The 20,918-nt window shown below is 45.5% G+C and overlaps 1 protein-coding gene and 1 pseudogene across 5 annotated transcripts in view; one reads left to right on the top strand and one right to left on the bottom strand.

Annotated features, from left to right (window-relative positions):
* Nucleotides 1–20,918, top strand: part of KIF13A (kinesin family member 13A) — a 206,778-nt gene that overhangs the window by 166,280 nt on the left and 19,580 nt on the right. For 3 of the 5 annotated variants that reach the window (XM_078055728.1, XM_078055726.1, XM_078055729.1), the window contains exons 21-33: nucleotides 1,466–1,627; nucleotides 2,149–2,322; nucleotides 4,567–4,718; nucleotides 6,765–6,897; nucleotides 7,083–7,229; nucleotides 11,024–11,062; nucleotides 12,703–12,802; nucleotides 13,983–14,109; nucleotides 16,147–16,202; nucleotides 18,181–18,305; nucleotides 18,574–18,750; nucleotides 20,291–20,383; nucleotides 20,564–20,716. In XM_078055728.1, coding sequence (XP_077911854.1) covers nucleotides 1,466–1,627; nucleotides 2,149–2,322; nucleotides 4,567–4,718; nucleotides 6,765–6,897; nucleotides 7,083–7,229; nucleotides 11,024–11,062; nucleotides 12,703–12,802; nucleotides 13,983–14,109; nucleotides 16,147–16,202; nucleotides 18,181–18,305; nucleotides 18,574–18,750; nucleotides 20,291–20,383; nucleotides 20,564–20,716 — 1,638 coding nt within the window. The remainder of the gene's footprint in view (nucleotides 1–1,465; nucleotides 1,628–2,148; nucleotides 2,323–4,566; nucleotides 4,719–6,764; nucleotides 6,898–7,082; nucleotides 7,230–11,023; nucleotides 11,063–12,702; nucleotides 12,803–13,982; nucleotides 14,110–16,146; nucleotides 16,203–18,180; nucleotides 18,306–18,573; nucleotides 18,751–20,290; nucleotides 20,384–20,563; nucleotides 20,717–20,918) is intronic. The other 2 variants (XM_078055730.1, XM_078055727.1) reach the window with 1 other exon arrangement.
* LOC118548035 (small ribosomal subunit protein uS3 pseudogene) lies at nucleotides 5,067–5,825 on the bottom strand (annotated as a pseudogene).

Raw genomic sequence — 20,918 nt, 5'->3', positions numbered from 1 at the left:
TTCATCAACTGATCTTTTTATTTTAAATTTAGTAACATCGTTATTCCGTAGCTTGCCCTTCTATAACGTGCAGACTTGAAATACTTAGTTATCTCTTGTGATCCTTGGGGCAGGCTGTGAGCAGGATGCCATTCTGCCCAGAGTGAACCGGGAAGCAGAGCCCAGGTTCCCAGCTGCGGTGTGTATGTGCACAGCTCACATTCTGCGTGTGGCAGCCCCCCTGGGGACATTCTGCTCTAGAACACCAGCAGGCTGGAATTGCTTTTTCCCATGTGAAAAATGGGCACAGCTCCTGTGGCAAAGGAATCCAGTGACTCAGTTCTTAAGCTGGGGTCTGGGCTGGGCTTTGAGTGTTCCATTCATCCCTCTGAAATTATATTAAAAATGTATTAATTCTCAAAGACCATTGAAAAAAAGCTTGAGAACTATTGCCTTCAAACTGATTTCTGCCATTCCCCCTCCTCTGATTCCTCCATATCGGTCTCACTCGTCCAAGACCATCGATGAATTTCTCAAGTCTCTGCTGCCAATGGCAGTTGGGTCTGACTCCCTTTAAAAATGGGCCTTCCTATTTAAGACAACAGCAGCACTGCCGGGACGTGTCACCTTCACAGCTCCAGCCGCTGCAACCTTAACCTGTGTTACGAAAGATAACTTGGCCAGTTATAGCGCTCTGAGAGTGCCAAGTGCGGGATAATTCTTGTCCTTCAGTTCAGTTCTGGGCACCCAGCTGGAAGAGGGGCACTGCTAACCTAGCTCCTGCCCAGAGGACCACCAGGATGTTGAGGACATGTTAAGCCTTTTGGGGAGGGGGGAACAGTTTTAAAGGAACTGTTTCCTTATAACTTTGTCCTTGTGTTTGTTGTTCCTCGTGGGATGGGTCTCCTTCCGCCATGGACCCGCCTCCACCCTGCTCCCAGCCCCAGTGTGAGTCACATACCCATTCTCTGCTCCCAAGAGAATAGACTCTCCAGGAGCCTGGTGACCGTGTCTTTGGGTTTACTGTTGTAAATGCAGTGTTTCATGCAGTTCCTGGCCTACAGCTGATTCCTGGATCAGTTTAACCCATCACAACCTGAACGTATCTCTACTATTTGTCTCGGTAGTCCCGTGAGGCAGGTGTTTGGTCAGCAGACTAAATGAATGAATACATATGAAGTGGAAAATAAACCACTCCGGGTAGAATACGAGAGCAGCCTTTACTCTGTTCGTGGGCTGCCTGTAAAGAAGGATGAGAAGGAAGATGACTCCAGAAGGCAAGTGGCAGAGAGGCAGGTTTGGCTCCAAGTCAGGCAGGGTGATTGCAGGGGCAGGCGATGGAAGGACCGGCTGTGGAAGGCGTGAGGTTCCCATCGCTGGAGCAGGCCCAGCAGCAGCCTGGGGATCTGGCGGCGTGCTCTCCGTCTCAGGTCAGGCTTGTGCACACGATGCCTGTAACCCACAGGCACTCTGGTCCCTGCCGCAGGTTGCCGGGCGTCTCCACGTGGAAGTGATGCGAGTGACAGGAGCCGTCCCGGAGCGCGTGGCGGAGGATGACTCCTCGGAGAACTCCAGCGAAGGCGGGAGCCTTGAAGTCGTGGACAGCAGTGGGGAGGTCGTTCACCGAGTCAGGAAACTGACGTGCCGGGTGAGAGGACAGGATGGGCGGGCGCCGATAAACCACCGTGTTCAGCCAAGGCAGCTCAACAGAAGATCTTGGGAGTTTTTCGTAGAGCGTAGTAAACGTTAAGCTTTCTGACCACAACTACCACGGCGGGCAGTACTTTTTCCAGGAGTAGAGCACACTTTCTGATGCCAGTTGATGAAATTTTAAAAAGCCCCCGTGCTTTTGGCTGCAGGAAGTGTACGTTGTTCAGGGAATCGTGCTTTTCCAGTAAAGGTTGCTTCTGCGTCAGAAGCTCAGCCAGTAGGAAAATTTGAGGGGACGTGTGCGTTTGTTGCCAGGCCCACGTGCTGCCCTGGTGGTCCTGGTACAGACTGATTGTACGTGGAACCCCTCATGTGCCAGATGTTTTCAGATGTCACACGGATAACCGATTTACGTATTTCAACGCTGACTCTTAAAATAGAAGTATTGGAAGTAAGCATGCATAGGTTAATGTTTTCTTTATCAGAATTACATTGCATTTTTTTTTTTAATCTCTTTAGGTAAAAATTAAAGAGGCAACGGGGCTGCCCTTAAACCTCTCAAATTTTGTCTTCTGTCAATACACATTCTGGGACCAGTGTGAATCTACGGTGGCGGCCCCAGTGGTGGACCCCGAGGTGCCTTCCCCTCAGTCCAGGGACGCCCAGTACACCGTCACCTTCTCTCATTGTAAGGTATGGGCGCCATTACAAGATGAGCCACACGGGAGGCAGTGGACCTGGGTGCCATTCAAAACTCTTCTTATAACTTACAAGTTCCCCCATAAGAATGTTTAATAAAGGTAATATGTGTGGTGCACTTTTTAACCTCAAAATGTACTTAAGTACAAATTCAGATGGGAAGTTGTTTTTCTTTTTTTTTAAAGATTTTATTTATTTATTTGACAGACAGAAACAGGGAGAGAGGGAACACAAGCAGGGCTCGATCCCAGGACCCCGGGATCACGACCCGAACCGAAGGCAGACGGTTAACGACTGAGCCACCCAAGCGCCCCTCAGATGGGAAGTTTTTAAAATAAAATCTGAGGGTGCCTGGGTGGCTCAGTTGTTAAGCGTCTGCCTTCGGCTCAGGTCATGGTCCCAGGGTCCTGGGATCGAGTCCCACATCGGGCTCCCTGCTCCACGGGAAGCCTGCTTCTCCCTCTGCCTCTCCCCCTGCTTGTGTTCCCTCTTTCGCTGTGTCTCTCTCTGTCAAATAAATAAATAAAATCTTAAAAAAAGTAAACAAATAAATAAACAAATAAATAAATAAAATAAAATCTGAAAGGCCTCTCCCTGAAGTCTTAGGTCCTAGAGGTGTAGTGGCTAATGACATTTGTACACATTTAGATAAACTATTTTTTGTGCCCTCCAACTTTTATCTGTGTGTGGTCAATACATGTTCACACAGCAATGGGCATAGATACCGTCTCTTACCATCATGCATGTATAATGTCTTTAGAAAGTTTTTTTTTTTTTTTTTTTTTTTTTACAAAAAATGTGGTCATGTTATGTATATTGTAGAATTATACCCTTTAATATAGGTGAACCTCTTTCCAGTCTTTGGAATACGGTGTAACACTCCAAGCATCATATTCTAATGTGCCAAATGAGTTTTTAAAGAAAATGTCAGTGGACAAGGTGAATTTTCGGTGACTGTTGGTTGGCCCTGTCGTGTGACCATCAGCCACCCTTCCTGGTTTTCACGTCAGACTGCCCACAGGTTGTTTCTGACTGACAGACAGACACTATGTTCTGTTGTAATTTTGTTTTTCCTTGCACAATCCTTAACAGATACTCCAAACCCTTTCCTTTGGAAATTGTGCTTTTTCTTTCTGGCTCTACACCTATCAAATTTCACATAGGTAAAAGACTGTTAAGTCTTTCTTTTTCTGAAAACAAATAGTCCACTCTCTTTTTTTTCTTTCACCCATATTCACCAAGTCTGTTTCTCAAAATCCTTATGAGTTACTTTTTGGTTATTGTTGTCTGAATACTCTCTTAAATAGTCCCCATCTTTCTTTAGATCCACAAAGCTGTTCCTGTAGAAGGATGAAGCCTGAATTTTAAGTACATTCTGGTTAGCAACTATTTTGATGAATGCTAGTCGCAGAGACCTTGGATTCACTATGTGACCTTGGATTCACTGTGTGACCTTGGGTTTTTTCCATCAATAAGATGTGTAGATTGTACTAATTGATCATTGGTTTGTTTTCCTTCTAAAATTCTGGCTCTATCTCCAAATACAATAAATAAGAAGGTAAGTAGTAGAATGTTAAATCAGCATAGCACAGGTCTTTCCAGAATTGAGAGCTGCAGAGTTGTCTTCACCAGAGACTTCACTAAGATGCTGCCGGAAGGATGCTCGGCTTGGCCCCTTGCCTGCCGCTTTGTTCAGGGTGATTTCCATACTCCGCAGTCCACTCAGTGTTCATTTCCTCACACTCCTCTGTCTGCGTTTCATGATGAGGAGCTGGAGCGGGGGAGTTTTAGAGCAAGAGCACAGAATCATGAAGATAATCATAGGAAATTTAATTCTGTTCACAGTCTCCCAAGCCATAGCAAGGAGCAATCAGACGTTCTTTTTTTGTGATGTGCTGATTAGCCTACGGCGGCGGGAGTTCTGAGTGGTCCTCCAGAACCACGAAGGAAGCAGGTGCAAGGTGCGGATTCACTCACAAGCACCGTGATGCGGGACAGGATGCTTCTTTCAGTGTCCACCCTGATTAAAGAAGGGAGTTGGACTCAATCCCTCCTTCCTTGCTAGTATAAGAGCTAGTATTCCGGATCTTTAAAACAGCACAGGTGGTTTTCAGGTTGGGATCAGACTAAACCACCTCCAAAGTGGATCTCTACACAATGGAAAGGTAAAAACGGAAATTGCACAGATCGCTCGGTGCGTGATTCTCGTTGCTCTTCCCTTGCTCCCGCTTGCCCCAGGACTACGTGGTGACGGTGACAGAGGAGCTCCTGGAGTTCCTGTCCGACGGAGCCCTGGCCATTGAGGTGTGGGGCCACCGCTGTGCTGGGAACGGCAGCTCTGTCTGGGAAGTCGACTCCCTTCATGCGAAGACGAGAACGTTGCATGACAGGTGTGTACTTGTCTGAGCTGATGCAGGCTCAAGACTGGCACTAGGCCAGAGGGTAAGAGTAGGGGTCCCCGGGCCTGCCTCCTCCTTGGTGAAATGGGAACGATAAAAGGAACTACCAGGCATCGAGGACGTTGGATGGGGGAAGGAAAGCCTTTTCAACAAACAGTACTGAAACAACCGCGTATCTGCTGGGTCAGAACCAACCTGGATCTTGGCTTCACACGATACACAAAATTTATTTTGGGATGGATCAGAACCTTTCATGGGAAAGATAAAACTATAAAGCTTATAGAAAAAAAAAAAACAGGAGGATATTTTCCTTTTTTTTTTTTTCCTTTTTGGAAGCTTTTATAAAAGTCTGTATAGAGCAATATTTAGACTCCGGACTCGGCTGCCAAGGAGCCCCTGTTGTGCTGTGGGAACTGGCCGGGGCACGGCAGGCTGCTCCAGCTTCCCATGTTCCACAGTGGAGGGGCTGGGCAGTATCTCACCTTCGGGGTCCCCAGTGCTCACATGGTGAGGCACAGACCTCTTAGGGCCTGTCTCATCACGTGGGTCCCAGGGAAGCACAGTCTTCACTTTGATGCCCAGCACATCCTATCTGAGCAGCAGTTAACAGGGTCCCCACTAGTAATCATCACGCCAGCCACAAACTTGCTGGATTTGGCCCTCTGTCCTCAGAGTTTCCCGGACACCAGGACCTCACGGTTCTTTGGCCCCACTCTCCATGATGAACCACTGCACGCCATGGCAGACCCGCCACACAGCAAGGTATCCTAGGAGCTGGTCACGCAAAGACTTGGCCTGGGTGATAGCACATGGACCTCCCATGGCCACCTTTTTAGCATAAAGCTCTCCACTGCCCTCACGGAAGCCAAACCTCTGCTGAACCACTGCGGTCAGTTCTCAGGTCCACCAGCCCTTTTCCCCAAAAACTTTGCGCATCCTGGTAGCCGAGATCATGATTTCTGTTCCGGTTCCTATAACTCGTACCTCAGCTCCAGAGTAGCCATCCTCAGCCAGCTCCTCAGTGAGAAACTCATTCACTTGAGCTTTGAAGATGCCATCGGCCACAAGCTTCCTCTTCTTGGAAATTTGCCCCATCATCTTGCGCAGGAGGATATCTTCTTGGAAATTTGATCCTTTGCCTTTTCTGTGACCTAGCAATCTACTCCTGGGTATTTCCCCAAGAAAAATGAAAATGTAAGTCTGTAAACAGACTTGTTCACAAATGTTCATGGCAGTTCTTTTTATAATATCCCCCAAACTGCCAACAACCCAAATGTGTGAGAATGTTTGATAAACAAATTATACTACTAGTCATGTAACAAATATTACTCAACTCTGTTAACAAAGAAAAGGACAACAGATACCCATTTGAATGAATCGCAGAAACATTACACTGAACCAAAAAGGCCAGACCTAAAAGAGTATGCACTAATGATTCCCTTTTTATGAATTTCTAGAACAAGCAGAACTAATTTATTTTTTTTTATTTTTAAAATAAAGATTTTATTTATTCATTTATTTGAGAGAGTGAGAGAGAGAGAGAGAGCACATGAGAGGGGGGAGGGTCAGAGGGAGAAGCAGACTCCCCGCTGAGCAGGGAGCCCGAAGTGGGACACGATCCAGGGGCTCCAGGATCATGACCTGAGCCGAAGGCAGTCGTTTAACCAACTGAGCCACCCAGGTGCCCAAGCAGAACTAATTTATAGTTACATGGCCGCTGTGGGATGCTGTGGGTATTGAACGGGAAGAGGCGTGAGCAAACTTGCAGAGGCAAATGGTGGGGTAGTGACAGAGGTGTGTGCATTTTCACAATTCATCAAACTCTACTTGAAAACTGGACATTTCACTGAATATACATTATACCTCAATAAAATAAAGAGAAAAGCCAAACCATAGGGTTGTTTTGAGAGTTAAATAAGAAAACCTACATGACCGCACGATGTCCAGCCCATAGTAAGGGCTCGGGGTGGTGGCTCATTCCTATTGCTCATGATGTCCCTGGGCATTGACGTTGTTCATGGGAACGTGTTTCTGCAGGTGGAATGAGGTAACACGGAGAATAGAGATGTGGCTCTCCATACTGGAACTGAACGAGCTAGGAGAATACACAGCAGTGGAGCTTCACCAGGCAAAAGATGTCAACACGGGAGGCATCTTCCAACTCAGACAGGTACTAGGCTTGGTTTTCTTTGTTTTTGTTTTCTCTTTGTCCCACTCTTACACACTGTTTCTGGGAGTTTTCTAGTTATGGGCTTCTGTATTCCCTGATTCTCTTCTCTTCCTTTATCCTATTCCCCCATTCCTTGCCCTTCCCATTCCTGGCACCCATTGTCCCCCACCTGCCGCCTTCTGCAGGGTCATTCCCGGAGGGTGCAAGTCACAGTGAAACCCGTGCAGCATTCCGGGACACTACCACTCATGGTCGAAGCCATCCTGTCTGTCTCCATTGGTTGCGTCACTGCCAGGTCCACCAAGCTGCAGAGAGGGCTGGACAGTTACCAGGTAAGACCAGCACATTGGAAGTAGTCTGCAGCGAGGACCAGCTAATGCAGAGAAAGGCAGTCAGTGATCTGGGATGGAGACCTTTGGGGAATATGACCGAACTCCTTGTCCTGACCTTATTATCTGTACCCCTCCCTTCACATTTCCATCCATTGCCTTTTTTATGGGATTTGAAATACTGTACCAGCTTAGTGTTGATTAATAATAATTTTATTTGTAAACACACATATGAATGGTATGTTACTCATTTACTTCAGGCAGATTTCATTTTCTGTCTGGCTCCAGTTAGGTTATGTTGGATATTTGGATGGTTGCCTGGCCCAGTCCACTTTTATTAATATAAAATTGCTCCCATACACTGGCATAATTTTTTTTTTTTAAAGATTTTATTTATTTATTTGACAGAGAGAGACACAGCGAGAGAGGGAACACAAGCAGGGGGAGTGGGAGGGGGAGAAGCAGGCTTCCCGCAGAGCAGGGAGCCCAATGCGGGGCTCGATCCCAGGACCCTGAGATCATGACCTGAGCCGAAGGCAGACGCTTAACAACTGAGCCACCCAGGAGCCCTACACTGGCATAATTTAACAGTTCTTTGAAAGCTTTCTTTTTTTTTTTTCCAATTAAAAGTTGTCCTCATGATCATTTTTGTCCATTAAATCCTCCTTTACTAAATCTTCTGTTCTCATTTTAAAATTAAAAGATTGGGGGGCACCTGGATGGCTCAGTTGGAAGAACATGTGAATCTTGATCTTGGGGTCGTGAGTTCCATATTGGGTGCAGACATTATTTTTTAAATAAATGAGTAAATATTTGTAAAAAGTGAAAGATGAAAACATCAAAGAATTAATCTTCATGTTACCAACCCCAGCTCTTCATCCCTCCGTGAGAATGAACTTTGAGATTAGGAACTTGCCCGAAGTGGCCTGAAAGAAGGCATGTGCTTTCGCTCAGTCCCCAGTTTACTGTCAGGTATGAATTAGGGGAGGAATCAGCCCATTGAACTCTGGCTGCTTCACTACCACACGAGAGAGGGAGCACTGCCTGTTGTGACGTTTCTCTGTGGCATCTGGGCGGAGGCCCAGCCCGTCTTGAAAATGATTCATCTTCAGTCTCAGTTTCCTTGCACCCCCTGGCATTCAGGCAAAGACTTTCTGAAAGCTAGAAGGAACAGTGGCTTGGCCTACGAGACCTTAGGAAGGCATAGTTTTGTCAAACGCCGCCTTCCCTGTCCCAGGCCAAAATTGCCCCTGGTTCTCAGAGCCAGAGAGAGTATGAAGGAAGGCCTGAGGACAGTCTACTGTTCTGGGGGAGAAGCCTCCCCCAGACTTTTCCTCATATGTGGAATAGAAGACTGGGTTGTGTGGATTCTCATCCCAGCTCAGTCCCTCACTCAGCCATCAACCTTGGGGGTGGCTGCAGGGCCTGGTAGAAAGGTCGCCGGCCTGGAACCGGGGGGACCTGGATTCTTCAGTCTAGCACGGCCTTCCTGGTTACCTTGTTGGGATAATGCAAACCTCTAGTTCCCCTTCTCTCTTCTCCAGAATGATGAAGGAGACTTAATAATTCCCTGAGATCCCAGTCTATACTAAAATTTTGTGGCTTAGTAAATCTCTCACCTTAGATAAAACTTTGAATTTACATCCTAAATCATGACCTATAAAACAGGGATCACCAACTGACTACATGTTCCCATTTGAGGAACCTTATAAAGATTGATTATTTGCACTTTTAAAACTGCTCTACCTCCTGAGTTAAAACTCATTTTTGTCAAAATTCGAGCTTTCCCCAATGCTAAATGCTCTTTAAAGAACATAGCGCCAGTCATGCAGATTTAAACGGTGACTATTTCAGGACGCCTGGGTGGCTCAGTCATTGAGTGGCCAACTCTTCATCTCAGCTCAGGTCTCGATCTCAGGGTTGTGAGTTCAAGCCCCATGTTGGGCTTCACGCTGGGCATGGAGCCTGCTTAAAAAATCAATCAATCAATAAACTGTGGCTAATTTTTTTATAAAGATTTTTTAAATTTTATTTATTTTGGAGAGAGAGGACAGAGGGAGAGGGAGAAAAAGAGAAGTAGACTCCCTGCTGAGCACAGAGCCCGATGTGGGGCTCAATCCCACGACCCTGAGATCATGACCTGAGCTGAAATTAAGAGTCGGATGCTTAACTGACGGAGCCACCTAGGCGCCTCTAAACTGTGACTGTTTTAAAGCTTTTATTTTTCTTTGCAGCCATGCTCAAAGTCACATCCAGAACTTATTTTGTTGACGTAGCACTTCAGAAATATTCTGATGCAGTAGCTCAAGCCAGTCCAGAATATGCTGATTTCACAAGTTATACATCATGAAAGCTCAGGCTAGTTCTCAGTTAATAGAAGGATCTTCTTAGTCTAAAAAATAGTAATGATAAATTCAAGCTACTGTACTTTATTCAATAATGTGGGGAATTAAGTCAAGAAAAATTACTTCAGGGGTATCTGGCTGGCTCAGTCAGTAGAGCATGGGACCCTTGACCTCAGGGTTGTGAGTTTGAGCCCCACGTTGGATATAGATATTACTTAAAAAATAAAATCTTGAAGAAAAAAGAAAAATTACTTCAGTATTAGGCATACATTTAATAAGTTAGTTACTCAAATGATAACGATGGGTTCCAAACTTAAAAAAAAAAGTGGATTTTGAAATCTATGCAGAGAATGTTTAACTGTATTTTTAAAGCACTTTTAAAAAGCAGTATATATTGAAGTATACTTATATATGAGAGTAATGTAATTATATTTTAAAGCACTTAAAAAAAAAAGGTTTGTCTTTTTATAACTAGACCACTTCACTGCCTGTTTGAATATTAACCCTCCAATAATAGAAAAAAACCAAAGATGATTATTACAGGGGCCAGGGTTCATTTTGAGTAGAACCTGCCTCCGGGTAGATGGTTATTCCCTACAGATGGGAGTTTCCTTATTCTTCTGTCTAAGGAAACCTGTCTCAACTAAATCCTTTTATTTTCAACATGGTGGTTTTGTTTTGCCAAATGTTTTTGCCAAAATCATTACTTTATACAATTATTATAAACTATTGTAAACTATTATACAACTATTGTAAACTATTACCAAACTGATTGGTATGATGCTAACATAACCAGTAATGGACGACAGCAGATCCAATATTCAGCATGGCGGGCTGTGCTCTTGAGACTGTTGTACGCTGAGGAAGCCTGAGGCTCCGGTGGGCTTTCGCCCGTGAGGATTTCCTCAGTGCATGTGGTGTGGTGTAGGGGGAAAGGACACTGAGTGGGGTAACTAGCAGTCTGGCACCCAGTCCTGACTCTGCCACCACTTGTGTGATCCTTGGGTTAAGACATTTCATCCTTCGGGGCCCCATCTGCCTCACGGCTAAACTAAGAGATTGAGAGGTAGTCTAGTTCTACCATTTTGTCCTTCTGAGTCTGCTCCAAATCTCAGATAGTCCACTCAGAAATGCATATGCGCCATTCGCATGATGACAGGGTAAAGCCTGGCCCAGTGAGGTTGATTCCTAGTCCCATCGAAGAGAGTTCTTGTTTTTTTTTTTTTAAATGGTTGCTTTCTTTATTAAAAACATAACAAAACAAAACTCAAATTCTTAGAGGCGAGTGAATTAAATCCACTAAACCTTTCTTGCAATTCATTTAAATGTTTTATTATGCTGGGTGTTCCGTGTGCTGTCCATTGTAATGTGTGTGTTACGCTTAAAGAATTACCTGTGTGCTGTTTGAGAAACAAAAATGCATGTCCTTTGTGTTTATTTTTTTCCTCCCAGAGAGATGATGAGGATGGTGATGATATGGATAGTTATCAGGTATCGCTGTTGCTGTCGTTCTGTGGCATGGGGCACGGCTGCTGCTAATGGCTAGCATCCGCAAAGCAGAGGGCAGGGAGGAGGAAGGAGGACCATCGAGCAAGAACACGCAGACTCTCACTCGCTTTGGATTTGCTTTAAACATAATCAGGGATACAGTACTGTTGCTATAGATTTCTCTGTCCATTCAAAACATATGATCGGATACTGCATTGCTGCTATGCTATCTTGAATTAGCTTGTAAGGACTTTCGAAGCAAGACCATTATCACTGTATTAAGTTAATGATTTTTAAAACCGTGGAATTATCCATCCATAATCTTTCAGTTGAACCTTGTGTTTTCTATGCAAAACTGCACTTCATGCCTCACGTCCAAGAGAGTAGGACTGTTCTAATATGCAGTTTTAGTTTAAAAGTCTCTTGCTGGATAGGAAATTGAAAACATTTCATGCACATAGTTTAGTTTGGGTTAGCCAGCTTCTTTCTGTCATTAGGACCCAGCTTAATTATCCATAACTTGGAGAATTTAAATCTCAGCCTTTTCTTTTTGGAAATTCAGAAAAAAAAAAAAAGGCACCTGTGAACTCGTCCCTAGTCAGTGCTGGCCAGCCTCCTGTCATGGAATGTGGGACGATAGGAACAGGCAAGGCAGCAAATCAAAGTGAAGTTTTCTGGGTTTGGTTCCCAGTCTTTGTACTCATTCTCCACAGTTTTCCCGGGGTGCCTTCCTGTATGTGAACTGTGGGTACGTTGTAGATAGAGCCTCAGAAGTCCCCTGCCATCTGCTCTTAATGCCACGTCTTAAGGGTTAGACTGGAATGAGGCAAGTCAGAGAGCATTTTGAGTAGAATTGATGGGTTTATTTCCCTCATAACTTTACTAAGAAAGAAAACAAGCAAACGAAAACCAACTTGAGGGGTGAAATCCCAGTCTCCCCTTGGATCTCAGCAATGCCATTAACTAACGTCCTGCTGCTGTCCGTGCGCTTCCGGCCACGTTGTTCACGGCCACGTCCCAGCGGCTGCTTCTGGGAGTTCTTAAAGCATGGCTGGCTGCATGTGGGCTGTTTGCATGGGAGATTTTTGGTGAGCCTTACAGTAGTGGTTGGAGGTAAAATCTTGGCAGCAAGTTTGAAAGGTTCTCTGCTGATCTGTTCTTTGCATTTCAGAAAATACATGTTTCGAGGCCATTGAATGATGAACTATGAAAATGCCTGTTTTCTCTTTTTCCATTCCATTCGCTGTTCCATGATTTGGGCTCTGTTCATGGTGTCCTTCTGCTTGGAATCATGCATCCTTCAAATGAATAGCTCTGATTTAAACACACAAACACACACACACACACACACACACATGTAAGAATCATCCCCACAGCTGGTGTAGTTTGAGCTTCTCTTGCTTTTAAGTATAATTATCCTTTTGGCAATCCAGGGGCTCTGATTCCTGAGTAATGGGTTCCTTGATCAGCATGCTATGTTTCTGAGGCCTCTTTGCTTTCTTGCATATTAATCATACAGCAGTGTTCAATGGCCTTTCCGAATGAAAACTTTCCTGATCCATGTAAACATCTTTGCTAAAAAAAAAAAAAAAAAGAGTCGTCTGTGTATTCTACAGGAAAATGTTTTCCCTCCCCAACGTCAGGAAGAAGACTTAAACTGTGTGAGAGAGAGGTGGTCTGATGCACTCATCAAACGACGAGAGTACTTAGATGAGCAGATTAAAAAAGTCAGCAATAAAAAAGGTATGTGAGATTAAACTCTTTCCCGGGAGTGGCCTTTTCCCTTCTAGACAGTCGTCGGGACAATATGATCTTAGTGTTCTGACCTCGTAACAATTATAGACAGTAGTGACTCCTTTGGCATGGTATTGGATTGGAAAGTAATAAACGTTCATAAGCCTCTGCGTGAACTGTGACGTTAAATGTTAAACTCGCATTTAGTTCCGAAGAATGCAGATGCCATCAGAACCCACATGTCCTTATGAGGCGTTCCGGGCTCCGGACCTGGGACTGACAGCAGCTCTCGGGTCACGCGTGGCAGGTCAGCACCCAGCTCCTGTGGGGCGGCAGTGATGTGCTCAGCTGGTGCAGGTGGGCCTCCTGGCCGCTCAGCTCCAGGGACGCAGTTTGCTTTTGCTGGCGGCAGCCGTGTAGGCTCCAGGGTAGAGCTGTGTTCTTAAAGCCCTTAGTCTCTCACCCCGACTTGATGGTCCATGCATTGTGGTGGGTTCTGCATCAGAGGACACATTATGAGTGTTCGTCCATTTCAGGTAGAAGTTAGCAAAAGCTCCCCGCTCAGTAGAACATCTTGGCTCAGCGTTCTTGATGTCAGTTTGTATATGTGCTCAACCTGCTGATGGAAACTCGCTTTGACTCTACCCAGATAGCTCCAGGGCGGAATTATGAATCAGAGGGCTTCAAAATATGTTCTGTAAAATCCCTTTAGTAAGGAACATAAAGGACGATAAAGTTAGTCTTACAGAGTGTGGCGTGTTTTAATCCTCTGTACAGTGGTGTATAGTTTTATAAAGCAGTGTCACATCCATTATGTCACTGGATCTTTCCAACAAGCGTGTAAAGTAGACATGACTTGTATGAGCCCTATTTGATGGATTAGGAAGCCCAGACTCGTCTGTCGAATAACTTCCCCAGAGTACAGAACCAGGAAACATAACCCGTGTTCTCATCCCTGTCCTGATGCTCTTTCCATGTCCCTACCCGGAGGTCCATCAAGTGAGAATCCTAGCCTCTCCGAGCTTGTCTGGGTGCTCAGGCTGCAACTTCAAAGCCTCCCATCCTTTTTTGGAACATCATGGATGTTCCAGCCACTTGGGGATGTCACCAAGTGAAAACCTATTTATTTTAAATCTGGAAATTGTCTTTTCCCCCGTCTTGGTGCTCATCCCCTCATTTTGTCCTGCAGAGAAGACGGAGGACGACGTGGAGCGGGAAGCCCGGCTTGTGGAGCAGTGGGTGGGCCTGACCGAGGAGAGAAACGCCGTGCTGGTGCCCGCCCCCGGCAGCGGGGTTCCGGGGGCGCCTGCCCACTGGTGAGTGGCCTGACAGGGTGGGGCGGACGGCCTGCACCAGTGTCGTGCGAGTGACTTTCCAGGACTGTCACAGTCCATGCTGAGTGCCGTGAGCTGCTCAGGGAAGGACCACCCATGTCTCGTGCCGCCTTCCCTTTTTCCTTCTCCATGGCAGCCAGCATCCTCTCCCAGGAAGCCGGGGAGCGTCTGTTGATTACCTGGCCAGGAAGCAGATACCACACTTCTGAATTTCTCCACATGAGCAACTTGGACATGGTTTCCTCATCTCCAGAAATTCCCTTATTTCGGCTTAAAAGAAGGGTGTATCCAGAGTCTACTTGAAGAGGGGAGAAAATACATTTTCTTCTTAGCCCTCGTGCCTGCTCAGTTTGGTCCCTAGCACAGAGTCAGGTCTTGAGCCCTAAGTAACTGTGGTCGGTCAGTCAGTTGGTTAATCAGTCCATCCCAATGCTCATCAGAAACAGCATGGTATCCTAGGCTCTGGAGTCAGGTAGATCCTGATTGAGTTTCCAGCTGCAGTGTTAAATGTCGTTAACTTCTCTGAGGCTTTGTTCTTTTTTTTTTTTTTTCAAGATTTTATTTATTTATTTGAGAGAGAGAGCAAGTGCAGTGGGGAGGAGCAGAGGGAGAGGGAGAAGCAGAGCAGGGAGCCCGATGCGGGGCTCGATCCCAGGAACCCGAGATCATGACCTGAGCCGAAGGCAGATGCTCAACCGACTGAGTCACCAGGCACCCCCAAGGCTTTATTCTTGATCTATGAATGGAGCCCCGTTTTTGGTACTGTTGAAAGGATTAGAGATAATATATTAAAAACACCTTGTTGGTGCCCATTTGTTAAGTGGTAACTACTCCTGCTGCTTATTCTCGTTCTCATTCTTATTACAAGAGTATGTCCTGGGCATTTAGGAGAAATCAGACTCCTTTTGAACAGAGGGTGTACATGCCCAGATAGTCTCTTTAGGGTAGGCGCAGAAGCATCAGTGCTGTTATTTGCATCTATAATGATAAAGGGAAGTATAATGGAGTTGATAGTGTTATGAAACCAGCAAATCTGAATTTTCTGGCACATAATTTGTGACCTGATGTTTCTCCCACAGTCCCGGAGTCCTGCAGGGCACACGCGCCGTCTGTCTGCCAGCCACATGGTTGCAGACGGCCACCTCATTCCCAGTCTTGTTCTGCTCCCTGAGGCCCTGTCTAGACAGCCCTTCTCCTTAGCCCAGTCACTTTCGTTTGAGCCATTTCCAAACTTCAGGCCATCTTGACTGTTTGTAAAATGTGGAGTCCTGGGTCCTGTCCCTCGTTATTTTGATTTACAAGAGGAAGGATGGGCCCAGGACTTTTCATTTTCAGAGCCTCCCCCCCCCCCCCCCCCCCCCGGTGACTCAGATGCATATGGGCCAGTTTTTGATAAAACACTTCTTTGGTCTTTTTCATAGACAACCCTTCCTCCTTTAATAGGTCTTTCATACTCTAAGCTTTTTCAGTGTTGTCTTTTTTGTTTACTTCTTCTGGGTTCTGATCCTGTCCCCTGTCTCTACTCTTAACAGCATCCCTTCCCTTTTTCCCATCACTAGGACTATTTCTAGAAAGCCATCAAATAATCTTTGTTTCAATTAATTACATCTGATTTATATAACTGGTGGTTCTTTATGGAAGTCACATAATTCTCATGATGTGTGTTAACAGGGACATCAAGAGATCTGCAAATAGGGTGCCTGGGTGGCTTAGTCAGTTAAGCATCTGCCTTCAGCTCAGGTCATGATCTCAGGGTCCTGGGATTGAGCCCTGCATTGGACTCCCTGCTCAGTGGGGAGTCTGCTTCTCCCTCTGCCTGCTACCCCCTCCTGCTTGTGCTTGCTTTCACTCTCTCTCAAATAAAATCTTAAAAAAAAAAAAAAAAGTGCAGATATTTCATGAATAGAATCTCTGTCCCCATAGTGGTTCTTTTCCGCTTCCGTGCCTCTGTGGTGTTTGATCATCTAACACAATGTAAAACACGTATTTGTTGTGATTAAATTTTGTTGTTAAATTTAGGGTCCCACCACCTGGAATGGAAACTCACATACCGGTTCTCTTCCTTGATCTGAACGGTAAGCAGATCCGTGTTCGAGGGGCCCTTGCGTTTCATTTAGGTTTGTAATCTTTTCAGACCCACCTGATTTTGATCCCTTAAATGACTTTTCTAATCACTCATACGCTGTGTCTAGGTGACATTTTTATTCCAACCAAATGTATAAACCTTGACGTGTAGCATCACTGGAAGAGAGAAGTGGATATTTAGTCTTAAAAAGAGTTACGAGAGGGGCGCCTGGGTGGCTCAGTCGGTTGGGCGTCTGCCTTCAGCTCGGGTCATGATCCCAGGGTCCTGGGATCGAGCCCTGCATCGGGCTCCCTGCTCGGCGGGGGGTCTACTTCTCCCTCTCCCTCTGCTGCTCCCCCGCCCGTGCTCTTTCTCTCTCTCTCAGATAAATAAAATCTTTAAAAAAAAAAAAAAAAGGAGTTACGAGAGAGGGGCGCCTAGGTGGCTCAGTTGGTTAAGTGACTGCCTTCAGCTCAGGTCATGATCCCAGGGTCCTGGGATCGAGTCCCACATCAGGCTCCTGGCTCAGCAGGAAGTCTGTTTCTTCCTCTCCCTCTGCCTCTCCCACTGCTCATGCTCTCTCTCTCTCTGTATCTCTGTGTCTCAAATGAATAAATAAAATCTTAAAAAAAAAAAAATTACGAGAGATAACTCTCTCTCATAGAGTTATGAGAGAGATGTCGTAACTCAAAAATGTCACACAAAAAATGTCAAAACAGTTACAGTTGGGAGACATCAATGGACACAAGAATTACCTGAGAAAGTAATCACCCTCAGAGATTCTGAACCTTTAGGCTTGCGGGGCCCTAGGAATCTGCATTTCTGATTAGTGCCATTCCCCCCACCCCCCCTCTGCCATAGCACCGATGCCAGAATGTGATTACACTGTAAACCCTGCATTAAGGGTTGTTCTTTACTGTAGCGATTGGATTGAACCTGTGTGAACCAAGAATGATGGTCCTCAGTGTATTTTAGCAGGAAAATCCACTTTCAGAATGAAATCTTAAATGGAAGCCTGTATGTAGACTACAAAGGCAGAGTTGCCAAGTGGGGTGATGGGCGGGCTCAGGCAAGCTCTTCCGCACATGGCCCCTGGAATCTCAAAACACAGCCTGGAAACCTGTCTTTTGGAGGGAGGACCTGGGGAGGGTGACTTTGGCTCTTCCTAGGAAGAGTTGTTTAAGATCCTGGAAGTAGGACGTGTGCCTCATGAAGCGATGGGCTCCCTGTTATTGTTGGAGGGATACGCACAATGGCTGGATGACCACGTATAGAAATTTATGAAGGGTGAATCCCACATGACTTAGGGCATTGGAAGATGATGATCTTTGTATTTCTCCCAAGTGCTTGGAACTTGATTCCAGATTGATCATTTAGCTGTTCAAATCTCTAATCATGTGTAAGTTGTATAAGTAGGACGCAAGCGTGACACCAGGTTACATGGGGATTTGACCTCAGAAAGCAGGAGTCTCAGCTGTGTTTTTGTAGAGAAAATCTCTGCTCCTAGGATTGCGTATGGAATATATTTGTCTCTTTTATTAGAGACTCATGGGGTACCTTTTTGGCTCTCATAGTTGTTTCTGGAAAGGATAAGACCTATTGTGAGGAATTAGCATCTCTATTTCCACTGTGGGATAAGAAAGGAAAGAAAAAAATGAAAGTGCAAAAAGTCATCTGTGGAAAGCATATTTAAAAATTTTCAGTGCTGGGGCGCCTGGGTGGCTCAGTCGGTTAAGCATCTGCCTTTGGCTCAGGTCACGATCCCAGAGTTCTGGGATCGAGCCCTGCATCGGGCTCCCTGCTCAGCGGGAAGCCTGCTTCTCCCTCTCCCACTCCTCCAGCTTGTGTTCCCTCTCTCGCTGTCTCTCTCTGTCAAATGAATAAATAAAATCTTTAAAAAATAATAATAATAAAATAAAAATTTTCAGTGCTTGCTTAAAAAGTGACTTTTCCTTCCACTTCTGTTTCTGTGCCCTGGACGTGGTCAGCTGATGACCTCAGTGCTAATGAGCAGCTCGTGGGCCCCCACGCGTCGGGCGTCAACTCCATCCTGCCCAAGGAGCACGGCAGCCAGTTTTTCTACCTGCCCATCATAAAGCACAGTGATGAGGAGGTAATTGACCCCTATGGTTCTCTTCCTGGGCTTCAGATGAGTGCACCTGCCTATGGGCCTATCTTCCCGTTAAACTGCTGTGGTCTGCTTTGGGGGAGAGGACTGGGGGCTTGAAAAAGTTGAATGTGTGTTGTCGCTCAGAAAAAGTGAGGAGAAACACATATGATTCAGTGGGGTTGCGTTTCTCTTCTCGCTCTCATGTGTGATGTCAAACCGCAGCCCCTGAGCTGGGTCTTTTCCCTGTCCCCAACCCTTCTCCTGTTCTTAGGTTTCAGCCACAGCCTCCTGGGACTCCTCCGTGCATGATTCCGTTCACCTGAATAGAGTCACACCGCAGAACGAAAGGATTTACCTGATAGTGAAAACCACGGTCCAGCTCAGCCACCCGGCTGCTATGGAGTTAGTATTACGAAAACGGATTGCAGCCAATATTTACAACAAACAGGTAGTAATGGGGTCTGATTCTTGCCTACATGAGCTCAAAGTTTCTTTCTTCCCTCTGTCATAAAGCCGAGCCGTGTTTTGTGGTGCTGATACAGTGGACGTGCAAATTGTCACCACACTAGCCAAGTTACAGCCTGATTCTTACTGACCGCAGATAACGGGGCATGAGGACAGCACAGGTGGATGTCACCCACCAAAGGACCTTCCCCCTTGGCCGGGGGGACTAAGCCTAGGAGGCAGTGGAGCTATGACGTCACTGTTTGAAAAAGGCTAAGTGCCAAGCCAAGCAGTTTAGTGACAAAACAGGACAAGGGGCAGGCCCAAAATAAATCCTTGCTGCTTCCCAGATCTCGTCCCACAGGTATTGCCAACAAAATGGACCCTCTCCAGTTTTCTTCTATACGAGGATTGATTAAACCCTATCAAGATCATGGGGCGCCTGGGTGGTGCAGGCAATTGAGCGTCCAACTCTGCTTGAGATTCTCTCTCCTCCTTCTGTCCTTCCTGCTTGTGCGCTCTCTCTCTCTAAAATAAATAGGTGGCTTAGTCGTTAAGCGTCTGCCTTCGGCTCAGGTCATGGTCCCAGGGTCCTGGGATTGCGTCCTGCATCGGGCTCCCTGCTCCACGGACAGTCTGCTTCTCCCTCTCCTTCTGCCCCTCCCCACCGCTAGTGCTCTCTTTCTCTGTCTTCCTCTCTCAAATAAATAAATAAAATCTTTTTTTTAATTTAATATAATTTTATTATGTTAATCACCATACATTACATCATTAGTTTTTGATGTAGTGATCCACGATTCATTGTTTTCGTATAACACCCAGTGCTCCATGCAGTACGTGCCCTCCTTAATACCCATCACCAGGCTAACCCATCCCCCCTCCCCCTCCCCTCTGGAACCCTCAGTCTGTTTCTTGGAGTCCATAGTCTCAACAAAACAAAGAGGCAACCCACAGAATGGGAGAAAATATTTGCAAATGACACTACAGACAAAGCGCTGATTTCCAAGATCTATAAAGAACTTCTCAAACTCAACACCCAAATAACAAATAATCAAGTCAAAAAATGGGCAGAAGACATGAACAGATACTTCTCCAAAGAAGACATACAAATGGCTAACAGACACGTGAAAAAATGTTCATCATCATTAGCCATCAGGGAAATTCAAATCAAAACCACATTGAGATACCACCTTACACCAGTTAGAATGGCAAAAATTGACACGGCAAGAAATAAATAAAATCTTTTTAAAAAAAATAATAAATCTTTAAAATAAATAAATAACCCTATCAAGATCAAAAGAAAGGCTGCCAATGAGAAAGAAGCACAACCCCCAAAATCCCTGAATGGACTACAAATCCTGTAATCCCCAAATGAAGGACACTGTTGTCCTTCAGGGTCAGAGACAAGGATTTTTCAGTTCTGTTTTTCTGAGTTGTTGTATGTGTATCAAAAACATAGTACTTGATAATGCTTCTACAATTTGTAAAATGCTGAATAACTTACGTATTTCACATCGCTTAATTCAGCTTTCCTTTCCTACCAGAGCTTCACCCAGAGTCTGAAGAGGAGAATATCATTGAAGAATATATTTTATTCCTGTGGTGTAACCTATGAAATAGTATCCAATATACCAAAGGTAAATATACATTACTTTTTAAAAATACCGAAATAGAAGTGTTAGAGAATGTGTTGATTCTTAGAACTTCCAAATCATTTTCTCACCACAATTTGGATAAAAATATTGTTCACATGAAAGTATTGTAATTAAAAAAAAAGAGAGAGAGAAAGAAAGTGAATTGTCTTCTTGTCCCTTCAGGCAACAGAGGAGATTGAGGACCGGGAGACACTAGCGCTCCTGGCAGCAAGGAGCGAGAACGAAGGCGCTTCCGACGGGGAGACCTACATAGAGAAGTACACGCGCGGCGTGCTGCAGGTGGAGAACATCCTGAGCCTTGAACGGCTCCGGCAGGCGAGTAGAACCAGCGTCCGGGCCGGAGGGCGAGAGCACTCGCCTCCCCACCGCCACGTGGACAAGGACGAATTTATTTACCAAACACCTTCCCTCTGCATCTGTCAGAGAAGGAAAACTTGAGTAGCAGTCTCTTCAGACAAAGTAGCAAAAATGAAAATAATGTCTGCATTCTATTCAGTACCTTCTACTTAAGCACTCT

This window comes from Halichoerus grypus, chromosome 9 (genome assembly GCF_964656455.1).
Source record: "Halichoerus grypus chromosome 9, mHalGry1.hap1.1, whole genome shotgun sequence".
In the NCBI taxonomy this organism is placed as follows: Eukaryota; Metazoa; Chordata; class Mammalia; order Carnivora; family Phocidae; genus Halichoerus; species Halichoerus grypus.
The sequence above is the reverse complement of the archived record's forward strand: the minus strand, read 5'-3'. Positions and strand labels throughout refer to the sequence as shown.